This window comes from Dipteris shenzhenensis, chromosome 6 (assembly GCF_047967505.1).
Source record: "Dipteris shenzhenensis isolate YYH24624 ecotype China chromosome 6, Dip_SZ_1.0, whole genome shotgun sequence".
NCBI lineage: Eukaryota > Viridiplantae > Streptophyta > Polypodiopsida > Gleicheniales > Dipteridaceae > Dipteris > Dipteris shenzhenensis.
The window spans coordinates 19,818,247-19,845,795 of record NC_141601.1 but is presented as its reverse complement, the minus strand read 5'-3'; the positions used below and the strand labels follow the sequence as shown (position 1 = coordinate 19,845,795).

At 45.3% G+C, this 27,549-nt stretch overlaps 1 protein-coding gene across 2 annotated transcripts in view; it reads left to right on the top strand.

The window, feature by feature from the left end:
- Nucleotides 1-27,549, top strand: part of LOC147900907 (uncharacterized) — a 55,513-nt gene that overhangs the window by 10,696 nt on the left and 17,268 nt on the right. For both annotated transcript variants that reach the window (XM_087375795.1, XM_087375796.1), the window contains exon 3: nucleotides 5,842-6,099. In XM_087375795.1, the coding sequence (XP_087231921.1) occupies nucleotides 5,842-6,099 (258 nt within the window). The remainder of the gene's footprint in view (nucleotides 1-5,841; nucleotides 6,100-27,549) is intronic.

The following is a 27,549-nucleotide window of genomic DNA, read 5'->3' as shown; positions in this document are numbered from 1 at the left end:
ATTCTTATACTTGCTGGAATATTTTGGCTTAAATACTTCCGCAAGCTGGGCTGCCCTCTCAATAGTCTGAGGGTTATGTGCCTTCACATCTGCAGCCAGGGAAGGACTCAATCCATGGATGAAACGTAGCAGCTTCCTTTTTCAAATACGTCCTGCACAAACAAGGAAAGCCTCCAGAAGCGCTGCAAGTACTCTTGGACTGTACCGGTCTACGACAATGCATAGAACTCAGCCAAGTAATGATCCAAGATGAGTGGGGATACGAAGGTAGTGGCCATCAATTCGTTAAAACCCCTCCATGTGGTTGGCCTTTGAGGAGACCCTCATATACCGCCACCACGTGTGAGCATAGTCCTGCAAATGCATACCTGTAAAGATGATGAGCTGCTCACCAATCTTGGGGTTAGTCTTCCAGCTTTGTGAGCCACTCCTCCAACTCATTGGGAGTGCGAGTGTCTTCTTTAAACTTAAGAATTGTGAGCTTATCCTTCACGTCCTTGGCTGCATAGTTCTTGTTTTACCTATCAAAATATCGTGCATCCTCACGCCGCTTAAGACTCACATATTGAGAAAAAGGCATCTCACCATGCACATCTTCAGGCAAAGCCCAGTAAGAGCATAAGGCATCTGAAAGCATATCATCCATGGTCAATTTCTGCCCATTTCCAGCATTCTGTTGCATAGTAACCCCCACCGCCTGATGCATAGGTTGTGTTTGGCTAAAAGTGTTATTGTCGGAGCCATAGAAGCATGAAGCCCTGGCCGAGTCTACCTCCCAAAGGCATCCCTTTGAAAAGATGGCGCAGTAAGCCTGAGAAGAGGATTGACCTCGCTCCCAGCCCTGCAACCCAAAACCAGATCCAGGCATACTCACTAGTTCAGTATTGAACGGATGCTTACTCGTAGATTGGCCCAGTATAGACGTTTCAGCTTGTGTAGAAGCAGAAAACTGTGAGCCGAAAGGTGGCCTGCATCTGTCAAGAAAGCGCTCTATGGCACAGAAAAGGCATCACCCAAATCAAATATAATCCCCATGTTGGGGTACATGTAATGGTCCAAAAAACGGGTGCTCATATGCACATGTGCATCAGCCATAAACCCTTTGCGTTGTCCCGAAAACTCATCATGGCTATTTGACTGATCCCCATGCTGGGGTGCGGGATTCTTACCCTTATCCTGCATAGCAATGGCAGGATGTGATCTGCTGACCAATCTGCTGTCCCATCTGAGCAAGAGTGGTATCCTGCATAGCCATGGCCATGGTGAGTTGTTGGCGGAACCGCTCTCCTATTTGGCAGAAAGCACCTTGGAGCATAGAAGCAAGGCATCCAAAAACTGTGCTTGCACTTCTCGACATGCAGGGGAGAGGGGCTGAGTGGTATGAATGTTTGTACCACCAGCAGATGCACCCACTGTGGTAGGCACTTGCTCATACTGAGCAGTCTCATCATTGTCATGTACTGAATCACATGGGGCACGCTTGGGTGCCATGATCAGTGTCATGGAAGGGAGAGGAAGCTCGAATGTATGGCTTTCCCTGCAAAGAATTTCACTGAGTTTATCAGTTTGGAAGGTGCATTGCACCTTGGTCTTGTATCTCCATTTTCAAGAATAAAGTGAGCCTGGATAAGGGGGGGGCCCTGTCTTGGCCCCTCAATCATATTGCAATTTCCAATGATGTCACTTTGTGTTTAAGCTGTATAGGTCTTAATTCGAGCTTAATTGCAATCTCTTAAGTTCAAGTATATGTGTTTGGCAACTCACAATCATTTCATTCAAACGCCTCTCAAAATCCGTTGTCTGAATTGATAGAAAGCACCGAGTAGTTTACATTGGTATCAGAGCTTAGGCAGTGGTCCTGTACTCTGTGCTTTCTCTTGTTGAGTCTTTTTCATTGAGTCATCTTGTCATTATGGCAGCCAATGGACCTGACCCTCCTCCTAACCTGCATGAGTTGAGTGCTCTCTTGTTAAACATCGCTCAACAGGTTCAAGTGCTGGAAAGCAACCAAGCAGAATCTCATGACATAGGGCCCCAATCCCAAGGAAGAGACCGTGCGGACAACACCAACTCCAACAAGGAGGGAAGAACATCCTCTTCTTCCCCTCCTCGAGGTAGACGGCGTCATCGGAGTCCATCTCCTTCGAGACGTCCACGGAGACGAAGGTATGCAGAGCATAAGGTACCTCTTGGAGATAAGCTCTTCAAGTTTGCCAAGTACAAGGGAGAGGACAAGCCCAAGGTCTTGCTGGCTTGGATCCGAGACCTCGAGTATTTCTTTGAGGGGGATGAGTATAAAGACAAGGCGAAGATTTGGTTTGCCGTCCTGCACATGCAAGACCGTGCTTCACTATGGTGGGCAGCTATGGTCAACACTGGACAGCAAGCCCACACCTGGAAGCACTTCAAGAAGAACTTGATGAGGCACTTCTTGCCTAAGGAGTTTAAGAGAGATACAATGGTGCAGTGGGACATCCTCCGCCAACGTCAAGAAGAGAAAGTCAGTGAGTATGTTGGGATACTTTGTCAAAATTCAAGCATTTAGTAGGAAGGATAAAAAAGAGCAGCAAAGAAAGTTCTTTCCTGGCCTACGGTATGTTGTTCAGCATGAGGTGGACATTGCCACTCCTGCTTCTCTCGAAGACACCATCAGCATCGCCTTGAAGGTGGAGAAGAAACAGTCTTTCTCCAACAAGCGGAACGGCAGCAGCAACAAGTAGAAGTCCCAGGGAACCTCTTCCAAGGAACAAAAGGGTAAGGAGACAGCAAAGGACGCACCAAAAGAGCAAAAGTAAGCCAGCCAGCCTCCTTCGAAGAAAGCAGCCCGCACTTTCAGCTCATTGTCTCCACAATAGAAGCAAAAGTATTACTCCGAAGGGTGGTGTTTCAAGTGTGGCCAGCGAGGCCACAACTTCTACGAATGCCCTCAAGCTGCCAAAAACAGCAGCAACAAAGAAGCAGCCCCCAAAAAGCCAGTTTTGGTAGTTAACAAGGTGGAAGCACCTCCAGAAAAGGGACTTGTAAATGACACCCATAGTTTGTTGAAAACATGGGGTCAGGTAAAGGATCAATCCGCTTTGTTTTTGTTTGATAGTGGAGCTACTCACAACTTTATTTCTCATGAGATGGCACAAAACTTGGGGATAGCCCCAGAGGATAAAGGAGAAGCCTTGGAGGAAATTGCAGCCTTCAAGAACCAAGAAGAGAAGGTGTACCCCATCATCGGCAAGCTTGGGGTACACATCTAGGGGTGCGTGGATCATCTACCCTTCATGGTGGCACCACTTCAAGGATTAGATGTAATTCTCGGCATGCCCTGGCATAAGCAAGTCAACCCCCGAATCAATTATGTGAAGAATATTCTAACCCTCCAACATAAGGGTAGAGATGTGAGCATTACAGCGGGAGTTTCAGGAAACACCATTCCTATGGTAAGTCATGCACGATCTCCCAATTTGCTTAAGAAAGGAGTATGTTCTTTTCTAGTGTTTGTACGCGCCACGATCAACACCGTCACACTGGATACCATGCTGCACTCGAAAGCTGCTTACACAAGATTTGTGGTTGCCAAAGTATTAATAGGTTTTTACTTTACTAACGTAGTCTTGTGCTTGTTCGAGTGTCAAATTGTTGCAAAACTTTAGAAAGTATCATGACGCAGTTTAGAACCGAGAAATGGTATCTCACAAAAAAGACAAATAGAAAAAATAGCAGAGAAAGTACTAAATCTATACACATGAAACACTCATGCATGCTATTGTATAACTTTGAGAAAACGTACTATCAACTATAACAGTGTGAGGAATAAATAGTACGTATTGCAAAATTTTTGTCCTGCTAGTTATTCGATTCAACTAGGTGCAATGGAGGTTAGCTTGGCAAGGCCGAAACTCATGTCATGGGCAGCGCAGCTACCAATGAAACGGATGGGGGAAGCTGCAAGTCAGAGGTCGTGCTGCATGAGGGCTTGCTGCAAGCCAGCTGCAGCACAAATAGGCGAACAAAGTTTGACGGACAGCCACCAAGCTGGGGCGTCGAACAATGACCTACTGCAGAATATGGGCTACACCTCAACTCCCACTACGATGTGAGAAGGTGACAGACATGATGACATACACGAGCCTTCTATTTGGCCTGATCAAGGTAGGCCAAAGTGATATGGTCCTTTCCACTTTAGCTCGAATGAAGGAGTAGGGATGCAATATGAATATTTTGATCGTCCTGAGGCATTGTTTACCTTCTTGTAATTTTGCATCTGCTAGTCACCCAGTGTTGTTGATATTGAAGCCCTTGGCGATGCTGGCGTTGACGCTTGCACCCTGAGCGCTTATATTTGCTGGCATTGGTGCACTGTTGAAAATTGGAAAGAAGGTGAAAAGGAAAGCAAAACAAAGGTGCTAGCGTCAGAGCTTTGATATCAATGTAGAGAAGGGGGTAGGGGTAGATTGGAGGAAGGAGATAGAAGTGGCAGGAGGGAGATAGAGGAAGGGTGATGAAGGAGTGAGGAGTTAGGAAAGGGGGTAGAGGGAGAGGAAGAGATAGAGAAGAGTGAGGGGAAGAGAGAGATTGGGAGAGAGTGTAGGCAGCACATAGGAGCAAGGAGGAGGGAGTTGATAGAATTAGATGTCACATATCAAAAGTGTACAATGAGTGGTGGATGGAGACTTATATAGTCTCTCCACATTTCCCACCTAAAAGGCCAATAAAGGGCCTCTAAAATAGCCCTTTCCGCCCCTTCATTACATAGTCCATGCTATGCATGATGCAGATGACTCGTGATTGACTTCCAGGAAATAAACTTTGCACTATTCATTCTTCTTTTTATAGGATGAGTTGGAGCAAAATGTTGGATTCATTGAGACATATCCCTTTCTGATGAAAGTGAATTGGTTCAGAAAGCGATGGGGTCATTGGGGATGTCCTAGTAGCTAGTCCTTGCTATGCGTGATGGAGTTTATGTTTTCAACCTTACGAGTGACTATCATGAGATTGAAACTACACTATGTTGTCTTTCTAGAGGATGAGTTTAGGAATGTTCCTGGATTCATCTAGGTATATGCTTTTGCTGTATTAGCGGACATGCAAATTTCACCTTGTGAAGTTTTTGTCCATGTTGCGGTCTGCTGGTATTGCGATAATTCTTTCTATCTTAAATGGTGAATTGCCCTATCAGCTAGATTTAGATGCTCGTTTGGGAGAGACTAAAATGAAATCGTTTAGACTTCACAAGCAGTTTTGTAGCTTGAATGAAGAGATTTTGGACTACTTTTTGATTAGCCTTCTCCTTTAGTGCTAGCCTTCATCATGGCTGAGTTTGCTCTCCAGAGTGCCGACAGAAACTCAGTACGTAGACTTTGTATAAATGGATGCTAAAGTATGTGTGGGTGTGTGGATTTGTATGTGTGAGAGCACAATTTTTATACTATGGTCTACACCCACTGTTGGGCGCTGATGACGTTAGTGGGGATGTCATAGTAGCTAGTCCCTGCTATCTGTGATGGAGTTTATGGTTGACTATCATGAGATTGAAACTGCACTATGTTGTGTTTCTAGAGGATGAGTTTAGGAATGTTCCTGGATTCATCTAGGTATATGGTTCAGAAAGTGAGCAAGCTTGCTGTAACATGTAAATCACAGCATTTGTGGTTAGCTTGAATTTAGAAGTGCTTAGGTCCTATTTAACATTTGACCTCATAGTCAATTTATTAATTTTACTTTTTCTACTTAGCAGAGAATTGGAAACAAACTTGTGAAGGGTTGCTTTTTATTTCTGGAAATCATTAAGAGTGGTGGAGGTTGCAAAAAAGAATTGGATTACAAGCCTTTTCTGGTATTGTACAGGAAACCGAGGCAAAGTTGGCAAAACCAGATGTGATACGTCAGTGGCAAAAGCATGACTACAGGGCTACAAATGCTTCATCAACAGAGCCTTTATTAAACAGATTAGATACAGATGGTTTATCTTTAGTAAGTGCAAGCTCTCGGATTAGCTTGTGCCTCACAATTGAAGACATGCTTGAGAACCTTGGAAAGTCTTGTTCAGACACTCGTGCCATCCTTTTTGAAGCGCAGTTTCAAGCTGACAAAGTCCTTTCATTGGTAAGCACAAGTCTTGACTTAATATGCATATCTTTGAGAGGGTCATGCATTTCAGATTTGGGTTGGTGATTTTATTTTTTCTATTTGGGCTCAGGGTCTGATACCCGCTGATTTTCTATCTTTATTGATTTAACAAAGAGATACATATTGATAAATAATGCACAAGGCATGATATATATATCTGTCCAAAAGTGATTCCCCAGGCAAAAATCCATGTACTCAGACTCTTCAATGTACAAAAGAAGATAACCAAACTTCCCAGCTTTCACTCTTCATGAATTCGTCACATGAAAACCCGTTTCGTCCTGTCAAATCTCCATAAATATTAAATGGTCTAAAGTTGAAACTTGAGAAAGGAGATTGACTTTTTGAAGAATGGATTTGTGTTTTGAATTTCCTTGTTAGGTGTCTTGAGTTGTATTTCTCTTTGTTGACTCCAAACTTGAATATAACATTTCGCATTTGCCCGTATCTTTGTATATATTAAGTATCAAATCGAAACCTATTCGTTTCGCCTGAAAAGACGAAGCGAAACGAAACAAAACGTGTCGAAACAACGAAATGACGAAACGCTTCTTGTAACTATGTTTATGATCCTCCTTTGGGAAATCCCTGGTAGGATCAGATCTACATTGGAGGATTCCAATGTCAGAGGATGATGCTAGCTGCATTTTTAGAAAGGAAGGCTTTGAGAGCAGTGGGAGGTGACATGGTAGGAGATGATCATTTTTCTTGAAGTGAACATGGGAGCTGCAGTAATCACAAGTTGCAGCAAGGGTGGGCTTTAGGAAGGCTGACAATTCTTGTAGGGAGCTGATCTGTGCTGCAATTTGGGTGCATGAGTGTCAAGATAGAAGCTGGCACACATGGAAGCTAACATGACTGGAATTGGAGTTGTGGGGAGAGGAGATATGAGTGAAACCACCAAGAAAGCTGGTCAAGAAATTTCTAATTCGAGCAGGTGGAATGGAGGTGAGATTCTAATATACATGAGGCTACACATAGGCATAGTCAAAAGAAACTTTTGTTTGTTTCATCGTTTTGTTGTTTCGACATGTTTAGTTTTGTTTTTTGGATGAAACGGATAGGTTTCGAATTGATACTTAATATATACAAGGATAGGGGCAAATAAGATATTTTATATTCAAGTTTAGAGTGAACAAAGACAAATACAAGTCAAGGCACCTACAAAAGGAAATTCAAAACACAAACACATTCTTTAAATTGGATAAGTTTCAAAATAATATTAAATATATACAAGGATAGGGGCAAATAAGATATATTATATGTAGGGACTTTAGATCAACACAAATGTATGATTGGATATATTCTAGTTTTACAAAGGTATATGTTATATTCAAGTTTAGAGTGAATAAAGAAAATACAAGTCAAGACACCTAAAAAAGAAATTCAAAACACAAACCCATTTTTCAAATTTATTTAAATTCAAGCTCCTTTCTCAAGTTTCAACTTTATATCATTTAATATATATGGAGTCAAAACTTAAAAGCGTATGGATTTTAGAAAAAAATTGGGCAAAAACGTGTATTTTGAGTTGGGTGAACAGAGGTTACTTTGAGAGTGTTTTGTCCTATTTTGAAACATTTCGTTTGTTTCGTTGTTTTGAGGTTTCAATAGGACAAAACAGGTTTTCATGTGACTATGCTTGTAGGGTTAGCTTAACACAACAGGCTAAAAAGTAGTAAAGGAGAAAAGCAAAAAGCTAACAAATCGAGTTGAAATTGTGCACAAGGAGATGTGTTAGCAAGAGAGAGACTGACTCACTCCCTCTTCTACTCAATGCTAATTGAACCTGTAAGAATGACGCACTCAATACAGAAGTGATGCTGTGGATGTGAGTGAGAGAGTTAGGGGGAGAGAATATAGCAGGCGTGCGAAGAGAGAAAAGAATATATAAAGAAGGTCTTGGCGAGAGGGTTGAATACAAATGGATGAAGGGGCTAAAACCCTCACCACAAACTTGTGATGGAAAAGAGATTGTATAGAGGAGGTGACTCCTCACTGACTGCTAGTCTGTTGTGGACCTAATCCTGGCTTGAGGAGCTGTTAAACTATGCCTATGAAGGCCCAAGGAGTGGATGAAGCATAGTTACCAAGGAATGGCGTTCCGACATCCGGAACGTCTGGAACGCCGTTCCAGGTAGTAGGCCGGAATGTCCCTTTTTTTGTTTTTTCTATGTGTTGCTCTTTGAAAGTTTAAAATGGGTATTTTAAAGCTTGTATATAAAGTTTAAAGCTGTAAAATGTTAGTTTCTTCCATTTTCTGACATAGTTTTAAGCCTTATGATGACGTGATGTGTATGACGTGGCGTTCGGTTCCCGTTCCCCCGTTCCCCTTCTGACACCCGAATTTCCGGCTGTTGAGGGCCAAGTGGATGCCTTTTATAGGCCCCCTTGGGCCGACTGCTGCACCTTCCTCCACAGACTGGTAGTCTGTTGCACCGACCTGCCACGTCGCTGTTGCTGATGTCACCTTTTGACGTGGTGCATCTGCTAACGTCATCACCTGCCTACGCGTTGCTGTTGATCTGGCTTGCCGCTTGCTTGCGTGGCAGTCTTGCGTTGATGTGGATGTCTGCATGGTAGTTGACGTGGTTGCTTGTGTGGCAGTTGCTATGTTGGCTGTCTAGCATGTCCACGGGCTTGTGGATGCCTGTGACATCCCTTTTTGTTGAAACTCGAACTTGGATAGGAAAAAAGCCGCCTTTTATGCTGCAAGGAGGTTTGGGCATTCTGTGAAAAAATCCTCTTCCACCCATGGGGCCTCATGGGAGCACCTGTGCTCGAATTTGACTGCATACAAGCGTTGTTGATTGCATGTCCTTCTTTTGAACCAATGAAGTAAGATCTGCTCAGTTTCAACGACCTGCCTCATCAATGATTTCAGGCTGCTCCACATCTGGAACTATTGTAATAGTTGGACTTACATATGTGAATTATAAGAATAAGGACTTTCTGGCTGCCGACCTAGTTGTAGAAGTGGAACATCGTGGGAAACCGTTGAGATTTCCTCTCCTGTCGATCTTCGATCTCCTCTATCACCACTGAGGTAGTCTTGGCTGGAGTCAAAGCTGTAGAAGAACCACCTAATGTGGCTCCATGTGCTTGAAGCTTCTTGAAATGCGGGCAATCCTACTTCTTGTGCCCCTGCTCATGGCAAAGAAGCAGCGGTTTTCTTTGGCATAGGTAGCTCGAGTTGCTGCATCCAAGTACCCTCCATGGCTATTGCTGTGCTTTGCCGTCTAGTTTTTCTTCTGCTACCCCGTGTCGGATTTCTTCCCGCCATCAAGAGCATCAGAATCTGGGGGCTTCTTACTATTGATCTGTTTGGGTCCTTGACGCTTGTGCATGAGCTCTCTGAGCAAGCTTGTATGCACACTCAGTCTCGTGGACGAAAACTACGGATGTACCATTGGATGTCTGAACGCAGCCCATGAAGGAACTTGCTTAGCTTCTGACTTTCCTCCAGCTGCAATTGTACGAACACCTAAGTGAATTTGTTGGCATAATGATTCACCGTCTCGGTGTCCCCCTGGCGTAGCTCGTAGAACTGACTCTGAAGCCTGTCTAGGTACTGGGGTGGCAGGAATTGTGATCGGATGTCTTTCACAAATTCCGTTCATCTGTAAAGCGGTGTCTCCTCGTTTGCATCATAGTGGTCCTCACAGGTGACCGCCTCGCCTGTAAGGTGCATGGATGCTAGGATGCACCGCTCATTGTCGCTCGTAGGCATCATTGAGATATAACTTTTGAACTGATTGAGCCATGAAGTCAACTCTAAGGGTTCTTGCTTACCATTGTACTGCGTGAAGTTGAGTGTCCTTGGAAAAGAAGGCTTGTTTGGAGGTGGAAGTCTCTCCTTGCCCCACCCATCTCGATGGTTGGAGTAGAGAACTGAGGAGATGCTGGTCCCATTCTTCCTTCTCTTCTCAAGCTGTATGTTCCCTGAGCTCCTTGGCCTCCTAAGTCTCGCTGTCCTAGAGTTCCTTGGCTTCTCGAGCCTCCTGATCGCGTTCTTCTTTTGCCTCTCGAGCTGCCCTATCGCGCTTTCTGGCGGCCTGCTCACAATCTTCCCGCATTTCCTGAAGCTAGGTTATGTGGTTGAAGAGAGCCTTCTTGTTGCTGCATCTGCATCATAGTCTGCAACAAGGCTGTCATGGTAGACATGGAAGTATCTGCAGGATTCTGTTCTGTGGTGGTAGGGGTTCGGAACCTGATCCCTCTTCCCCGCTTGTCTTGGACTGCTCACTAGTGCTCATGGCGTCCTTACCGGATCTCGTCTGGACCATAAAACAGTGAGGCTGTCCATAAACTGACCCTCCCTACCTCAAGAAGGAAACTGAAGCTTTGATACCAATGTAGCGGGAAATAGACCGACTCACTCTCTCTCTTGCTCAATACTAACTCAACTATAAGAATGATGCACTCAATACACAAGTGATAGGATGTGAGTGAGAGTATCAGAGGGAGAGAATATATTGGGCCTCCGAAAAGGGAAAATAATATATAAACAAGGTTTGTTCCAGAGGGCTGAATACAACCGGATGAAATGGCTAAAACCCTCACTACAAAACTGTAATGGAAAAGAGACCGTATAGAGGAGGTGAATCCTCATTATAGAAATCCCTGCAGAGGCAAGGCCACCCTGCTGGTCTGCTGTGGGACGTACTGCCCTGATCCTGGCTTGAGGAGCTGCTGAACTATGCCTCTGAAGGCCTAAGGAGTGGATGAAGAATGAGGGCCAAGGGGCTGCCTTTTATAGGCCCCCTTGGGCCCTAAAAATGGCCAATTGCTGTACCCTGATCCACCGACCTGCCACGTGGCAGCACTACGTGACTGCTGGCGTCGCCTCCTGATGTGGCACGTCTGCCGATGTCCTTGCCTTCCTTTGGGCTGCTGTCGACTTGGCCTGTTTGCTGCCTGCGTGGCAGTCCTGCCACGTGCGTTGACGTGGCTGTCTGCGTGGCAGCTGACATGGCTGCCTACATGGCACCTGCTGTGCTGGCTATCCAGCATGTCCATGGGCTTGTCGATGCCTGTGACAAGACGGGTGGAAACACAATTAATCAAAGTTAGCCAATAGATAAAGAACACTTGCCTTATGGTTAAGGTGTGAGTTAAATTTCTGCATCTTTGAAAATTTACCCCATGACCCCTCTGTGCTACATTCAATTAATGTATCAATCACTCAACATCTAAGGCTTAGAGCTAGGGGTCTTGGAATTGACCCAACCCGGGCCCCATGTGATACCTAAAATGTGCGAGTGCCTAAGATCAAATGCTACCCACAGGTCAATGTAGATGCTCCATCGGCCGCTTCAGAAGAGTACGATTAGAAGGCGCCCTCAATTTTTGGTCCTTGAATTTGCATCTTCTGTTCCTCTAGGTCTAGGTCCGCAGTAGTAAGTTTTCTTGGAACACAGTACCGTCCATGTAGCACCACCTGTCCATGCTTCACTTTTGTGAGATAATCATGCACGGTAATGAAGGGCCTGAAGGGGGAAGAAGAGCAAGAGGGAGAGAGTGAGAAAGAGAGAGGACTCCAAATGTGCGGGTGTGAAGTGATGAGCCACACCACAAACTCATTAGTTTTATTAGGATTAGGTTTTATCCTATGTCTTAAGACAGTCATAGATGTCTTAACTTTAATAAAGGGGTGGCAATGTGCCTTTACCCCAACAACCTCCCACCTAAAGGCCAATGTGCCTAAAGGGGAGAAAAGAATAAAAATTACAGCAATATACAATTACTGTATACAGGACCATAAAATAAGAATGGTCTCATCCTAATCCCATGATGTGGCGGCAATGTGCAAACCGCTCTGTAGGCAAGCTCTTAGTGAGCAAATCTGCAGGATTATCATCAGTATGCACCTTCACAAGCTCAAGTCGCTTGTCTTCTAGTACCTCCCTGATGAAATGATATTTCACATCTATGTGCTTGGTCTTTTGATGAAAGACCGGATTCTTTGCCAACATGATAGCACTCTGACTATCACAATGCAAAACTGGCATATCTCCTGTAATGCCCAAATCTCCCACCAGCCGAGTAAGCCATATTGCTTCCTTGCAAGCCTCAGTGGCTGCAACATATTCAGCTTCAGTAGTTGACAGTGCAATGCATTTCTGCAACCGAGACACCCATGATATAGCACCTCCTGCAAATGTGAAAATATAACCGGTAGTAGACTTCCGGTTATTTGCATTCCCTGCATAGTCTGAATCTGTAAAACCATGCACCAATGCATCCTGCCTACCATAGCATATGCACAAGTCTTTGGTACCCTTGAGATACCTCAAGACACCTTTCACTGCTTCCCAGTGCTTCTTGCCTGGATTTGCCATATACCTGCTGATGACTCCCACCGCAAAAGCAATATCCGGACGGGTGGCAACCATGGCATACATCAAAGATCCAACTGCAGATGCATACGGAACCTTGGCCATTTCAGCCTTATCATCATCTGATCTGGGGCTGTCCTTACTGCTGAGTTTTAAATGTGGAGGCAACGGGGTACTAATAGACTTCCCCCCCTCCATTTTAAAGCGCTGCAGTACTTTGTCAATGTACTCTTTCTGTGACAGAAACAAAAGTCCCTTGGACCTGTCACGAGTAATCCGCATGCCAAGAATATGATTTGCATCACCCAAGTCTTTCATGTCAAAAGACTTATGTAGTTGTTTCTTCAAAGCACTAATCTCATGCTGAGATTTACTGGCAATAAGCATGTCATCCACATATAGAATGAGTAGCATCAAACTGCCATCCTTTGCCCGTTTGGTGTACAAGCAATGATCGGTCTCACACCTATGATACCCTTGGGACTGCATGAAGGCATCAAACTTCTTGTACCATTCTCTTGGCGCCTGCTTGAGTCCATACAAGCTCCTCTTGAGCTTACACACAAGCTGCTCTTTCCCTTTAACAGCATATCCCTCTGGCTGACTCATATAGATCTCATCATGGAGATCTTTGTGAAGAAAAGCTGTCTTCACATCCATCTGACATAAATCCATGTCGTCATGAGCAACAAGAGCTAACACTGCTCTCAAAGTAGTCATCTTGACTACAGGGGAAAAGATCTCATCAAAGTCAATGCCCTTCTCTTGCTTAAATCCCTTGGCAACCAATCTGGCCTTATACCTCGGTAAAGCATTTGAATCTACTTTGACTTTGTAAACCCACTTGCATGGCAAAACCTTTCTGCCTGCAGGTAACTGCACCACGTCCCATGTATCATTTTGAAGTAGGGAGTCCATTTCTGACTGCATGGCTTTCTCCCACTTCTTTTTCTCTGTTCTTCCCATAGCTTCCTTGAAGCTGGAAGGCTCACCACAATCTGTCAGCATGATAAAATCAGCCACATTATTGGCTCCTGGAACAAACATGGCAGGAGGCCGTTGTACACGGGTGCTCCTCCTAACAAAATGTTCCGGATTAGGCTGCTGTCCAGCCTGTTCTTCATGCATGACGGGTGGCTGTACCACCATATCTGGCTGTTCTACAGCCCCATCTGCTGGCATATCCAGTGGTGCATCATTGGCAAAATTATCTGGCTGATTTTCAGCCTGTATACCCTCTTGAACAGGGTTATCTGCAGCAGTCTGCTGCTGCAGATAAATGGGCATTCTTTGCTGTCCAACATCATCATAAATAACCCTCCTGTATTCCACAGGTTGCACGGGTTCCTTGTGTACACTATCCTCTTTAAAGATGACATCATTGCTGCGTATAATCTTCCGTTTAACGGGATCCCATAACCTGTACCCCATTTCACCTTCGTCACCATAACCCATAAAGATGCATCTGATAGACTTTGGATCCAGTTTGGTGCGCAGTTCTTTGCGTACATGAGCAAAGCACTCGCAGCCAAATACACGTAAGTGCTTATATGAAGGTGGCTTGCCAGACCACACCTCCTCTGGCACTTTCAACTCCAAAGCCTTGTTTGGCGACCTGTTAATAATGTGAACTGCTGTTTGCACGGCTTCTGCCCAAAAGCCATGGGGTAATGCAGCATAAGACAACATACATCGAACCTTCTCCTGAATAGTTCGATTCATCCGCTCACTTGCACCATTTTGAGATGCATTATGAGGAGCTGTGAGTTCCTGTTTGATGCCCTTAGCTTGGCAAAACTGCACAAAAGCATGTGACACATACTCACCCCCATTATCGGATCTGAGGCATTTCAGCCTGCGACCTGTCCGATTCTCAACCTGAGCGACAAACTTCTTGAAAGCATCTAAGGCATCGATCTAAGGCATCGCCCTTATGCTTCAAGAAATAGACCCACACTTTGCGTGTGGCATCATCAATGAAAGTAATAAAATATTTTGCACCCCCTAGTGATAACTGTGGCATCTCACACAAATCAGTGTGCACTAGATCAAGTGGTGCTCTATTCTGGGGAGTTCTCCTCTTATGAGGAGTCACAGAATGCTTGCCAAATATGCAATGATCACAAGTAGGCAAATCTGAAAAAGAAAGAGACGGCAGATAACCCAAACGTGACAGTTCTTGCATTCCTTTAACAGACATGTGTCCCAACCGGCTATGCCACAATGAAACCTTTGGCAGCTCGGTTATGGCAACAACATGATTACCCACACTGGAAACATAAAGAGGGTACAAGGTATCACTCTTAAAACCCTCAGCCACTACAGCTTGGCCATCAGTAATCACCCATTTGGAATCCCCAAATGTGGTGTGGTAACCACTGTCATCCAATAAGCCAGTGCTAATCAGATTTTTCTTGATTTGCGGCACATGGCGGACACCATCAAGCATGAATATGCGTCCATCAGGAAATACTATCTGTATACTGCCAATCCCTGCAATCTGACATGCATAGTTGTTCCCAAGATGAACAACTCCATGAGTACCTGTGTAGGAAGTAAACCACTCCCTATGAGGAGTAACATGAAAAGAAGCACCTGAATCCAAGAGCTAGGTGTGCATGTCATGGCCATCAATAACCAAAGCATGTGCTATTACAGCAAAAGAGCATAAAACATCATGTATGTCACTGTCACTGTCCTCTGCTGCAACATTCACTGCATCCAAGTCATCTGCCTTGGCCTTGCCTTTGCCTTTGCTTCCATTTCTTGCATCCTTTGTTTCAGCTTTCTTGGCTTTCTGATCCCGTATGAACTTGAAGCACTTAGACTTCACATGTCCCTTCTTGCCACAATAAAAGCATTCAATATCCTTTTTGCCACGGGACTGACTGCGGGATTTGGACTTACTAGTAGATCTCCCCTTCTGCTAAGTCCTGCCTCTATCCTGTACCTGCAAGGCATTTGAAGACTTGCTGCTCGCATTATTCTTCCTGCTCATCTCCTCCATAAGGAGAGAGCTCTCTACATCAGCATAAATAAGAGTGACATTCGAATTTGACAGGGTGGTCTTGAAAGTGTCCCAACTCTCAGGGAGGGTACACAGCAAGAAAGTAGCCTTGAACTCCTCATCAAGATTCAATCCCTGTGCAATCAGCTGTGTAAAGATGGCATTGAACTCACTCAAGTGTGAGGTCATAGCTGTACCTTCCTTCATGCGAAGATCAACCAGCTTCTTCAACCAATAAACCTTACTGGCTGAGCTCTTTTGGGCATACAATTCTTCTAGCCTTTGCCATAGACCATAAGAGGTCTTTTCAGCCTGAACATTGAACACAAGAGTGTCAGAAATAGTGAGCATGATAGCTGCCCTTGCGGACAAATCAAGCTCTTCCCAGTCATCAGCTGCCATGTCAGATGGCTTGACACCCTTCACCCTTATGGGCTTAGAAATCTTCTTTAATAGAAGTACATTCAAGCACTGTTCTGCCCATAATGCATAATTGTGTGCTCCTTCCAGTTTCTTTATGTTCAGAATTGAAGAATCACTTCCCCCTGATGCCATATCAGATAAGGAAAGTATCTGACTCACTGGAAGTAAAAAAGACTGAATAAAAACTCTGATTTCTCAGAAAAAAAAAAAAAAAAAAACCTGCTCTATCGAGAGACAGGAGCACTCACAATAGTGCTGTTTTTTTACTGTCAGGAAAATCTGCAGCAAAACAGTAAATGTCCTTGCAAAAAACTGTACCTTCTGACACTGTACCGTGCTCAAAGAGGCATAAACAGTAATCTCAGAATGCTGCAGCTGCTCAATAAGTGCACAAACACTGCTGTAAACACTGCTGTACTGGCTGTACTGATCACTTCTCCCACCTCAGATGAGGTATTGCACTGAGTTAATATGCATAAACCACTTGGCAAACCTGTTAATAATGTGAACTGCTGTTTGCACGGCTTCTGCCCAAAAGCCATGGGGTAATGCAGCATAAGACAACATACATCGAACCTTCTCCTGAATAGTTCGATTCATCCGCTCACTTGCACCATTTTGAGATGCATTATGAGGAGCTGTGAGTTCCTGTTTGATGCCCTTAGCTTGGCAAAAATGACACTTCAGTTTGTCACAAAACCTGCAACAGAAAATGGGATAAATCCCAAGCAATCACCCTTCTGCCAAGGGGATAAAATGCATCTGAAGATCTCTGTCGGTGACCCAAGTGCTATCAAACAAAATCTGGGCAAAAGCCCCTTGATCTGACACTTGGACCAAGTGAAAAACACCTCAACACTGAGGTAGTATGCAATATGAAAGTCTCTCTGACTAAATCAACCAACAGTGTAATGCATATACTGTCCTGTGTAGAAATGACATACACAGATCCCAACGTACAAGCACTCAATGAGGAACCTTTTGAGCACTGTCAATGATGGACAGTTAGGGACCGAGTAAACTCGATGCGCCCTGGCCAAGCGTGGCTCAACTGAGGTTCTCTGAGTGTTGCACAAGAAATGTGACCTGCAAGAAAATGTCACCTCGACACTACGGAAATCGAGGCAAATGTGTGCTCTCTGGCACCACACTACCTCAAGGCATACAAAGCATCAACTGCCAGGCAAAAGCCCTATGATCTGCTCACCCGGAAACTGAGATTCAAGCCCAATAAAAGCATAAAAGTCCTCTGCAAAATCAAGGCATTTCCTTCACGAAAAATAGATAACTGTGCAATCAACCACACACTGTGGTTCTCTTCTCCTCAAGCACGAGGTAAATGAAGGTACTTGCTGTACTTTCAAGATAACACAGTTTTGAGAACTGAAAAATGACCCTGAATCAAGAGCAGAGAGCTCTTTCTCCTTCTTTTTCTTCCCAAAGAAAAAATCTGCGCCTGCTGTACTTCCTGTACCTGCGTAGTGTACGGAATCCCAGAAGAGGGAAAACAAAAAAATTTCGAAAGTTTTCCCCTGATGTAGCTCCCTGCAGGTACGGCGGCGTCGTCCGTACTGTACGGACAGCCATACGGAGTCCGTACGATAGTACGGATGGCCGTACGGTCGTATACCTCCGGAACCTGTGCGACAGCGAGGAAGATGCCCGAGGGCTCAACAGCCAGCAGCTGCTGGCGTGACGCGGCGCCGCCCTGCTCACTCTGCCTGCACCCGCGCCCGCGTCCGCGCTCTGCTCACGCTGCCCGTGCCCGCGCTCGCGCTCGATGCCCGTGCCCGCAATGCCGTCGCTGCTCGAAGCCTGTTCGTACGGCTGTACGGACGACGTACGGACGTACGGCGCTGCTGCTTGCTGGCTAGGTAGAGGTCGAGGGGTAAGGTGGCTGGGCAAGGGTAGAGGGGAAAGGTGGCTCTGATACCAGTTGAAGGGCCTGAAGGGGGAAGAAGAGCAAGAGGGAGAGAGTGAGAAAGAGAGAGGACTCCAAATGTGCGGGTGTGAAGTGATGAGCCACACCACAAACTCATTAGTTTTATTAGGATTAGGTTTTATCCTATGACAGTCTTAAGACAGTCATAGATGTCTTAACTTTAATAAAGGGGTGGCAATGTGCCTTTACCCCAACAGGTAACTCCCTCCTCCATCCCTCATGGTGAAAAAGGATTGTGAAGGTTGATGATCCTCGTAGAGTAATTCGTCTCATATAGCTCCTTCCAGATTTCCCATGCTTCCTTTGTAGTATCTACCAATTGAATGTGCAGAATCACTGCACATGCTGCTGTTCCAATAATCATTGACAGTGCCTCAGCATCGTTGTCCTTCCACTTAACCGTTCTATAGGTTGAGGTTTCAGCTCCTTCAGGTTGTCACCTTCCATATCTTCCTTGCCACCATGTGGCTCCTATCTTCCCCTTATGGAACTGCTTGGGAGGGGGGGAAGAGAGAGAGAGAGAGAGAGAGAGAGAGAGAGATTTTCGTAGCATGTGTGGAAGGTAAAAAATGTTGGAAATGGATAGGTCACCTCCCCATTTGTATTATGTAAGCCCCCATTTGAGGAGAGCATTGGGGGGGTGAACCTAGGGTTTGAGAGAATGCCACATGGGCAGCATCCTGGTTACGATGGGGGCAGGGATCAGACAAAGAAAAGAGTGCTGAAGAGGCTGCCACATGGACACTGTTTGGCGGGTCTGTGGGCAGTTGTACGACCTGCAGCAAGGCCTTGAAGATGGTGCAATAGGGCGGGGCAGACCAGCAGATGGGGTTGTCTGCATGGAGGAGCTGGTTGGGCTGGTTGGAGCCAGCTACCAGGCCAGTCATAGGGCAGACCTAGGGCCTGGGCCTCTGCCTTGAAATGAGGGCCATAGGCCCTGTTTTGAGAGCCCCAGAGGGGGCGGTTTTGTGGCCGACAAGTTGGCCAACAAGGGGGTCGGTTCAGCCCCCTGCTGGGTCGGTCATTTTGGAGCCCCTTGGGACCTTCTACACATCACCTGGAGCAGCCTTCCAAGGAGCAGCAGATCAGCATCATCTGGGCGTCATCTAGGAGGAGAGAAGAGGGCTGGAGAGAAATATAAAGTGTTGCTTCTATATTTGTCTTTGAGCAGTCTCTTTACTAGTCTGCACATACACATGAATGTTGTGAAGTACACACACTTGATGACACATTGATTCCATAGTGAAACACTTCCGCGTGTAAATCCTGGGCTAACTATCAGTCTTCTGCTGTGCAGGATAGGGATACCATCTGTGTGAGAGGTCACTTTTCTCACAAGAAAGGCTTTATGAGGCTAATACCTAAGTGCATCCGGAGATGAGGCGTTTAGCCCTAAATATCCTAATGAGAACTGAAACTGAAATTAGAAACACTATGACATTTTAGCCATGAGCATGTATTCTAGATGAATAAAGATGCACGAGAATCAGTATGCAGCCATCCATTGTCTTGATGAGGGGAGTCCAGATCATCCATGCATCTAAAAGGATGCATAGGAGGTGGTCTTGGCCACCCCGAGTTGCGGACACGGCATGTATGATATGTGGCAGCTGTACGGTGCTGACTTGACAGCTGTTTGGAGGCTGCTGATGTGGCAGATGGCCAAATTGGACTGTTCGTAACTGATGTGGCAGGTCGCCCTGTGTCACATGGCAGTCAGCTGCTGGTCAGCTGGCTGGTTTGCTTTCACCTTTGTTGGCTGGTTGGTTCGACTGTTTGTGCCCTGCCTGTCTGTTGGGTTATAAAGTGGGAGTTCCACTCCCACTCTCTATCATCATATTCATCCCTTCAAGAGAACAAGAGTGTCTAAGGCATAATGCATCCTTGCGCTTTGTTCCTTCATTTTCTGTTTCAAGAGTTGTGCAAGGCCACTTACAGGAGAGGAGGATGTGCTTTTCCAGACTTGTACGTGGTGCAGATTCATTTTCAGCCTGACCTCTCTCTCTCTCTCTCTCTCTCTCTCTCTCTCTCATTCATAGACCCTTCGGTCTTTCGAAGACGATAATAGTGAGGTAAGGCACCAAACTTGTCCCCGTCTGTTGGGTTACAAAGTGGGAGTTCCACTCCCACTCTCTATCATCATATTCATCCCTTCAAGAGAACAAGAGTGTCTAAGGCATAGTGCATCCTTGCGCTTTGTTCCTTCATTTTCTATTTCAAGAGTTGTGCAAGGCCACTACAGTAGAGGAGGATGTGTTTTTCCAGACTTGTACCTGTGCAGATTCATCTACAGCCTGATTGGGCTGTGTTATACAGAACTATTTTCTCACTTCTCTCTCTCTCTCTCTCTCTCTCTCTCTCTCTCTCTCATTCATAGACCCTTTGATCTTTTGTAGACGATAATAGTGAGGTAAGGCACCAAAATAGGCTCTGTTTGGTGCACCCTCTGATGGAGACTCCTCTTTTGCCATGCACCTTTGTGTAGGCTTCAGTAGCTGCTCAAGCCTGAGAACTCCTGCAGACTTCTGCTCTGATATGTACTGCAGACAAAGCTCCTTCCGTTGCGCCACCTTATGCGCTCCCTACTGGGTGTAGGTCTGCACCTAGATGTGTTGGAGGTCAACGTCTCCTGATGTCACCTAGAGAGAGGGCCTTGCTTGTGGGTGTGCCTGCCCAGTGAGAGGCTAGGGTAAATGAGTGAGGGCCTGTGTTGTGGGTGTGCCCGCCCCCCATGAGGGTAGTCTAGGGTAAGGATGCGCCCCTTGTTGGCCCGTATTCATGCCATGGTGGCTGGCTGTGGAGATACCCTTAGTGTGCCAGTAGAGGTGGCCTTGTAGGAAGCTCTGTGGGCAGTTTTGTAGGCCCCAGCAGAGGCTGGTCTTGCTGTGGTGGTCTGACCTGCTGGTCGGCCACTTGGCAGCCTCCAATGGCTGTGTGGCAGCCTCCTATGTGGCAGGTTCTAGGGCAGAGGGGGTCGGCTCCCAGATGTGCAGCAGGGCTGACTACCAGCCCTGTATATAGGGCAGGGGGGGTCGGCCATAGGCCCCCTTGCTAGTCGGCTGGAGGGCACAGCCCTCCCTATAGGGCCTGTTCAGCCCCTTGTGTAGACTCTAGAGCATATAGGGTCGGCCCACAAAAGCAGGCTGGTCGGCCCTGCCTCGTGCTGACCAACTAGGGGGATTGGGGCTATATATAGCCCCCCCCCACTTTGTTTGGAGCATCTTATTTGGAGCCTTGTGGAGAAGTCTAGTGAGCCCCTTGGCAGTCCATTTCAGTAGAGGTTTTTCCCAGCAGGCTGGGGGTTTTGGCTTGCGATCACTTGCAGTTTTTCTCATCTCTCTCTCCTTTCTTGTTTTGTGTGTGTGTGAGAGAGGTTGGCTCTCCCTCTCTCTTCCGTTCATTTCCGTTGCACTTCTCAAAAAATGTGCTGAAGATTCCTGGACCTCTATCCTACAAGAAATGAGGAGGTTGAGTCCTCACACTCCCTCTGCTCTTCACCCTGAAGTTTGAGCTGCAGGTTGGGTATCTACTGGAATAATCTCTGCTCCCCATAGGGGCCCTTTTATAGGGCTGAATCCCCCTGGAACCAGCCGACTGGTTGGCTGGTCTGGCGTCTGTTTTCACAGACTAAGTATGCTGCCCTGCCCCGACTTGACATGCTACAGACTTCAGTCAGTCAGTCTGCCGCCTACTTCTGCCTATAAATAGATCTATAGGCGCTTGACCTTTGTTTCGTGCTCTAGTCTAGCATGTTTGCGCAGCTATCTGCAATGTTTTGGAGCAGTGACTGCATAGGCAGAGAACCTTGAAACCGCCACGATGGAACAGGACGTATCTGCATGGCACCAGGGCATATGGACAGCAAGGATAGGCCACTGCCAGGGCCTTTTATAGCCTTGGCAGTAGGTGGGGTAGTCTGCAGCAGATGGCAGATCCAACAAACTGAAATCAGGGCAGATCTGGTCAGTGGAACCTACAGACCCAGTCAGGTTTCAGTCCGCTGGTCGGGCCTGATTTCCAGCCTATATAAACCCCCTCTACACTTAGTGCAACACTCACTGAAGCCAATATGACTGCCAGCGTCTGGAAAGAACCTGGAGTTATCTACTCGTGAGATCTCAGCAGGATTACTGTTTTGTGCTCAGCCCCTTTGCTGGAAGTATGAATAAAATCTGAGTTTTCTCTTCTCTCTCTTTCTTCTTTTCTATCTGCTGTCTACTCTCTTGAATGAGGCCTTCTCTGATGATTGCATCTAGAGTGATCGGAAAGAGTTCATCAGTTCATTCCGTTGCGTGTGAGGTTTCAGTGATTTAGGCTTCCATTCCCTGACATGGTATGGGAGCCAACGTTGGAACTGTTGTTTTCACTCTAAAGGAAGGAATCCCTCCAAGCTCGAAGGTGACCCCGATTCAAGGAAAAGTGTGTGCTGTGCTTATTTGGTTGCTACAGCAAGATCAATTTTCTTTCAATGTAATTTTCAGAGGCAATGTGTCATGTGCACGGATTGGTATCCGACGTGTACTGGGTACACAAGACTAGCTCGGGTAGCTTGGGGAGGCTTAGAGCTAGGCAGGCTTGATTCTCGGTTGAGTGGCAAGGGTACGAACCAGCTAGAGGTCTTAGCTATTTTTGGCGCTTGGGGCCCGAGTCTATATAAAGGGCCCAGAGGTTCAGTTCTCAGGGAGCCGATGGGAGTAAGTCTCGTTCCTAGGTGCTAGGTCTGATCCTGGATTGAGTTGCGGACGTGCGCTTGCATCATAGCATAGCCCAAGGCCCATCAGCAGATCCCAGGCTTCATAGTGCCACTTGGTGGTATGGGACACCAGGCTGGTTAGGATTTGGTTGGGAGTTCGTGCCAGTAGCTCAGCTCGTGGCTCGGAGGGGACATCTCTTGATTCGGGATCGCATCCCGTAGATGTCATGGTTGGGTGGTGAGCAGCCTGCTCAGTTTCTTCATGTTTGGTGTGTTCTTGTGTTGCAGGCCAGAGGTTTCAGGAGTACTGGGGTCGTGTTAGTTGGTATCAGAGCCAACTCCTGAGGTAGGAACTTCTGGCTGCAAGAATTTTGGACGATTTTTTCTCCAGGTATGCCCTAATTTGGAGTCAATTTCTATGTGATGTATGACACAAGCAAAAGTGAAGCAAACATTTTGCTGAAGACTCACCTTTACGCCAATCCCTAGTGTGTCTGAAATGCCTTGAGGTTCCATGCTTTGTACTATCCATCTACATGAAGAAAATTAATATGTAATAGAATTAGACCCCACCCTAAAAACCGCAAGCCATCATGAAGTGTTCAACATAAAGTAATTTACCTGCAAGTCACCTCCATTTTCAAGCATACTGCATAGCGCTCCACTGCACGCAAAGTGGATGGAGAATAGAAAACCAATGCCCATCGATTGCCATCCATCACAGCTGCAGATTTGGCCAAGGAAGAGGAGATATGATCTTTTTTCACAACATTCCAAGGTGGAACCTCCCCTTCACCACCTACAGCATACCCTATGGGAAGATCCACAATGCAATAGTCCACACTCCATGTGCATTGTTGTGAGTTTCGTTTCTTCCCTTGTTAGTGCAAAAGTGCAAAGAAATTGGGCAGTTTTTGATATCCATCTGCAAGCTATGATTGCATTATCTCTTTGCCCAATTTGATGTAGTCAAACTCCCATACCTTCACCGAACTCCTTGGTACGAGGGGATGTTTCCAAAGTGACCACATGGACAGTGGAACCCAAATAAAATCAATGGAGAAAGGCTTTCTCACTATCCTGGAGTCATCAAATTCCGGCGTATCTGCAACCGCAATGCATATCAAATGACAATCATTGAAAAAAAGGAATTGAAAAAATCCAAGAAAGATGATTCAGCTTACCATCTCCACCGAAGTCTGTATTCTTCCTTCTCCCTGCTTTTGCAATATCAGGATTCCCTATATTTTACTTTTGTTTCTTCACCAATATCTTTTGTTGCTCCTCTAGTTTTTGATGTTCCTTCTCGGTCATTTCTCCAGAGGATCCCAAATCAGATTTACATTTACCTTTCGAGTGCCTTAACAAGAAACACATGGGGCAAGTCAAACATAGAAAAGTACTTAAGAACAATCTATACAGAAAGAACCAACAGGAAAAGTATACCTCTCTAGCATTAAGCCTCCTCCTCCACACACTTTCCACTACTCATGTCTAACTACCATGGACAATGCTTTCTCTCCCACTCTGAAAGCCTTATAGATCCTTTTGCAGTCATGCCCTCATGAAAGACTTTATGTGTGTACATGCAATATGTAGGAGGCTTGAGGCTTGAGCACTGTCCATGCCTTGCAAATAGATGGAATGGTCTATATATTTTTTGTTTCCAGCAAATGAAGAATAAACCTATTCAAAACCCAAACAACAGAAAGAATAAGAACATTATGAAATAGAAAATCTAGAATTAGGCAATGAAAGATGAATGCGTACCTGAAAACAACTCTTCCGCTTACATTCACAAGGTCAACCTGTTTTGCAGGCACGGTAGCCACAGACATGAAGGAGGCAAGGGGCTCATACAAATCAGTCCAATATCTTGCCACAATATCCTCAAAATAGTCGCATAGTATTGGATGCTCTGGCAACTCCAAAGGGGAAACACCAACAAAGGAAGCTTGAACCTGTGACAACAACCTATGACACTCTTCAAGAACTTGGTCCATAAAAACTTCCTTTGCAAGCCACCCAATAAAGGCATGGTCACTTGTTGGCATTCCATAACTATTCTTCAAATTTAAATCAGACCCAAGCAAAGATAAAATTGCAAGCTGCCTAGCCTTGCTACATGAAGCAATGGCCACTTGATACAACTTGTCAAGTGTAACCTTAGCTGTTGTGTCTTCATATGGCAAGGACCATAATTTGTCAAACCAATCTTTGCCATGAGTAGGATTTATTATTGACAAAATCTGTGAAAAACATATAAACTAAATTCAGCATGACATTTGAAAGCAATGCATAGTAATAATAGTAGACAAAGGCAAAAGCACAAACTCACCCTGTGCACCTTCCTCCTGTATGTTTGAGTGACTGTTCTTTTAATCCCAGCTATCTTAATAACTCTTTCATTTTAATCGATCCCAGGAGGCAGCTTCTTACAAGCTGCTTAAAAATCAGATTACCACTTGCCCTACAAAAGCAAGTATGCACCAAAACAACAAATTCAAACTATATAGAGGAATTGATGAAGCCAAAGCAGAAGGAATAAAAATAGGAGGTACATAGTATAAGAACTCACAGCATAAACCATGCGACCAAGAATAGCATGTGTGAGGGGATACCAAACCCTTCTTCCTTGTCCAATCTCTTTTTGCCGTACAAGTTCAATATTTTTCTTCTCTTCCTTAGTGAAATCCTCCAAAAATACTTGTGCATCACAACCAAAAATTGTACTTGTATGATACAAGTAATCTTTAAGATTTGTTGTGACAATTGCCTCCTCATTCAATCTAGACAATGGATTCTGTAGTAGCAATAAAGTAGAAAGTACAAATATGTTCTAGGAACAACTAGTGGAAGAATGAAAGATGATACTCACAAGTTAAACCTTTGTAAAGCTGCAATCAACCTCAACTCATTGTCAGCCTCTGGAGCTATAATATGTGCATGAATCCTGGTATGCCTTGCCTTGTTATTTACAAAGACCTCCCTAATGCTCTCCATCCATGAGACAGTTTGATGGTTTCTCTCCCACACATATAACATCTTGCAGGACAAGAATTGCCATGTAAGAGTCTGTTGAAGCTCATGCTCAAACTCAGCATGCCAATGCTTATCCCATGAAGCATATCATCATCCAACTCTTTGGTTGTCCCATCACACATCTCAATTGAAAGAATAAACGACCGCTTTGTCCTGCATCTCAAACGCTCTCTTAAGAATGGAGAGGTCATTCCTAAGTTATCTCACCTTAGGGTTGATAAGTAATCTTCACAAAGGGATACGGGGAGGCACCATTTCTCTATTGATAGTTATGGACTCAAGAAAATCACTTCTAGCAAATACCATCCATTGATTCAGGGACAAATTCATTACCTTCTCCATCGCCCTTAGTCTTTCCAGTGTCCTTCTTGGTAGCAAACTCTTTCTCCACAGACATCTCTTCAACCCCCTTTGCATTTGGAGATTTGGCTTGTGTGTCGGCAGATGTGGGTGATGGTGTTGCTTGTGCTTGCACATTCTTTTTGGCAGTCTTTTTCTTCTTACCACTTGCCTTATCACCTATTGGATATTCCCTCTTTTCTGACCTAGTCATGACTTCTAGCATACACGAAACAAAATTGGATATTAGATCTCAGCCATCATTCTTTATTTGTTCTATTTTGAGGAAAAGAAAGCTGTTGAATGAAAAATCAATCAAAGAATATAATTGACCATGGCAGAAAAACCTGGTGATCTTGTACCTTGGGCCTATACAAAAATCAATTCAGTCTCCAATCTTCCAACCAACAATATGCAAAGAGAGATTCATGAAACTCAAGCAACTAGAGAATTATGAAAGTAAAGAGCTCATGGTCACCCATGGAGGGCCAAGCTCATGGATTCCCATGGATGCCCAAGCTCAGGGATCCTTGGATTCATTGATGCATAGGGAGCCACCCAGGAATAGGGGATATAGGAGCTGCCCACCCATGATATCACAGGTCTCTGATAGGGGGAGAGAGACCTCTGATATCATGGGTGGCTGCCCATGCAGCTGTGCTACATCCACTATTCCTGAGTGGCTCCCTATGCATCCATGAGCTTGGGCAAGTGTTGCTCCCCAGCTAGATCCAATGCATGAAATCAAATGTCAATCCTCAGCTCCACCCAATGCATGAAAGAGGCTACATCCCAAGAAAGGAGCTACATCCAATGCTACATCCATGAAAAAAGAAATCCCAAGGTATCATAAGCTTGGGCATACATGACCATAGGCATCCCCCATGAAAGGGGCTACATCCAATGCTACATCCATGAGAAAAACAAAACCCAAGTTACAATGTACATGCCAAAGGATGCCAAAGGATGCCAAAGAATGCCAATGGATGCCAATGGATGCCAAATAATGCAATGAGGTGTGCAATGAGATGGGGATTTGGAGCAATGAGATGGGCCTCTCCCCGTATTTCGCCAACAGAATATGGTAGGGAAGCAATGAGGTGGGCATTTGGAGCAATGAGATGGACATTTGGAGCAATGATATGGGCAATGAGATGGGCCTCTCCCCCTATTATGCCAACAAAATATGGTAGGGAAGCAATAAGGTGGGCAATGAGATGGGAATTTGGAGCAATGAGATGGGCATGTGGAGCAATGAGATGGGCCTCTCCCCCTATTCCCCAACATAAAGTTGCAAATATTAGCCCATGCTACCATTTTTAAGGCTTTAAAGGGTGATGGTATGCATAAACTTATAAGAGTTTTTTATAAGATATAATTTGAAAAATCTAACCATGTATATGGATCTAGATGACTTGTGCCGGTCGATTTGAGTACTTGGATGGCTATATTTGGAGCTCATATGAGAAATTAGCTTAACCTAAGCATTTGAAACTAGCAATGCCTCTCTCCTTATTCCGCCGGCGGAATAGGGTAGGGAAGCAATGAGGTGAGCAATGATATGGGAAATTGGAGCAATGAGATGGGCATTTGGAGCAATGAGATGGGACTGCATGGGCAGCCACCCATGATATCAGAGGTC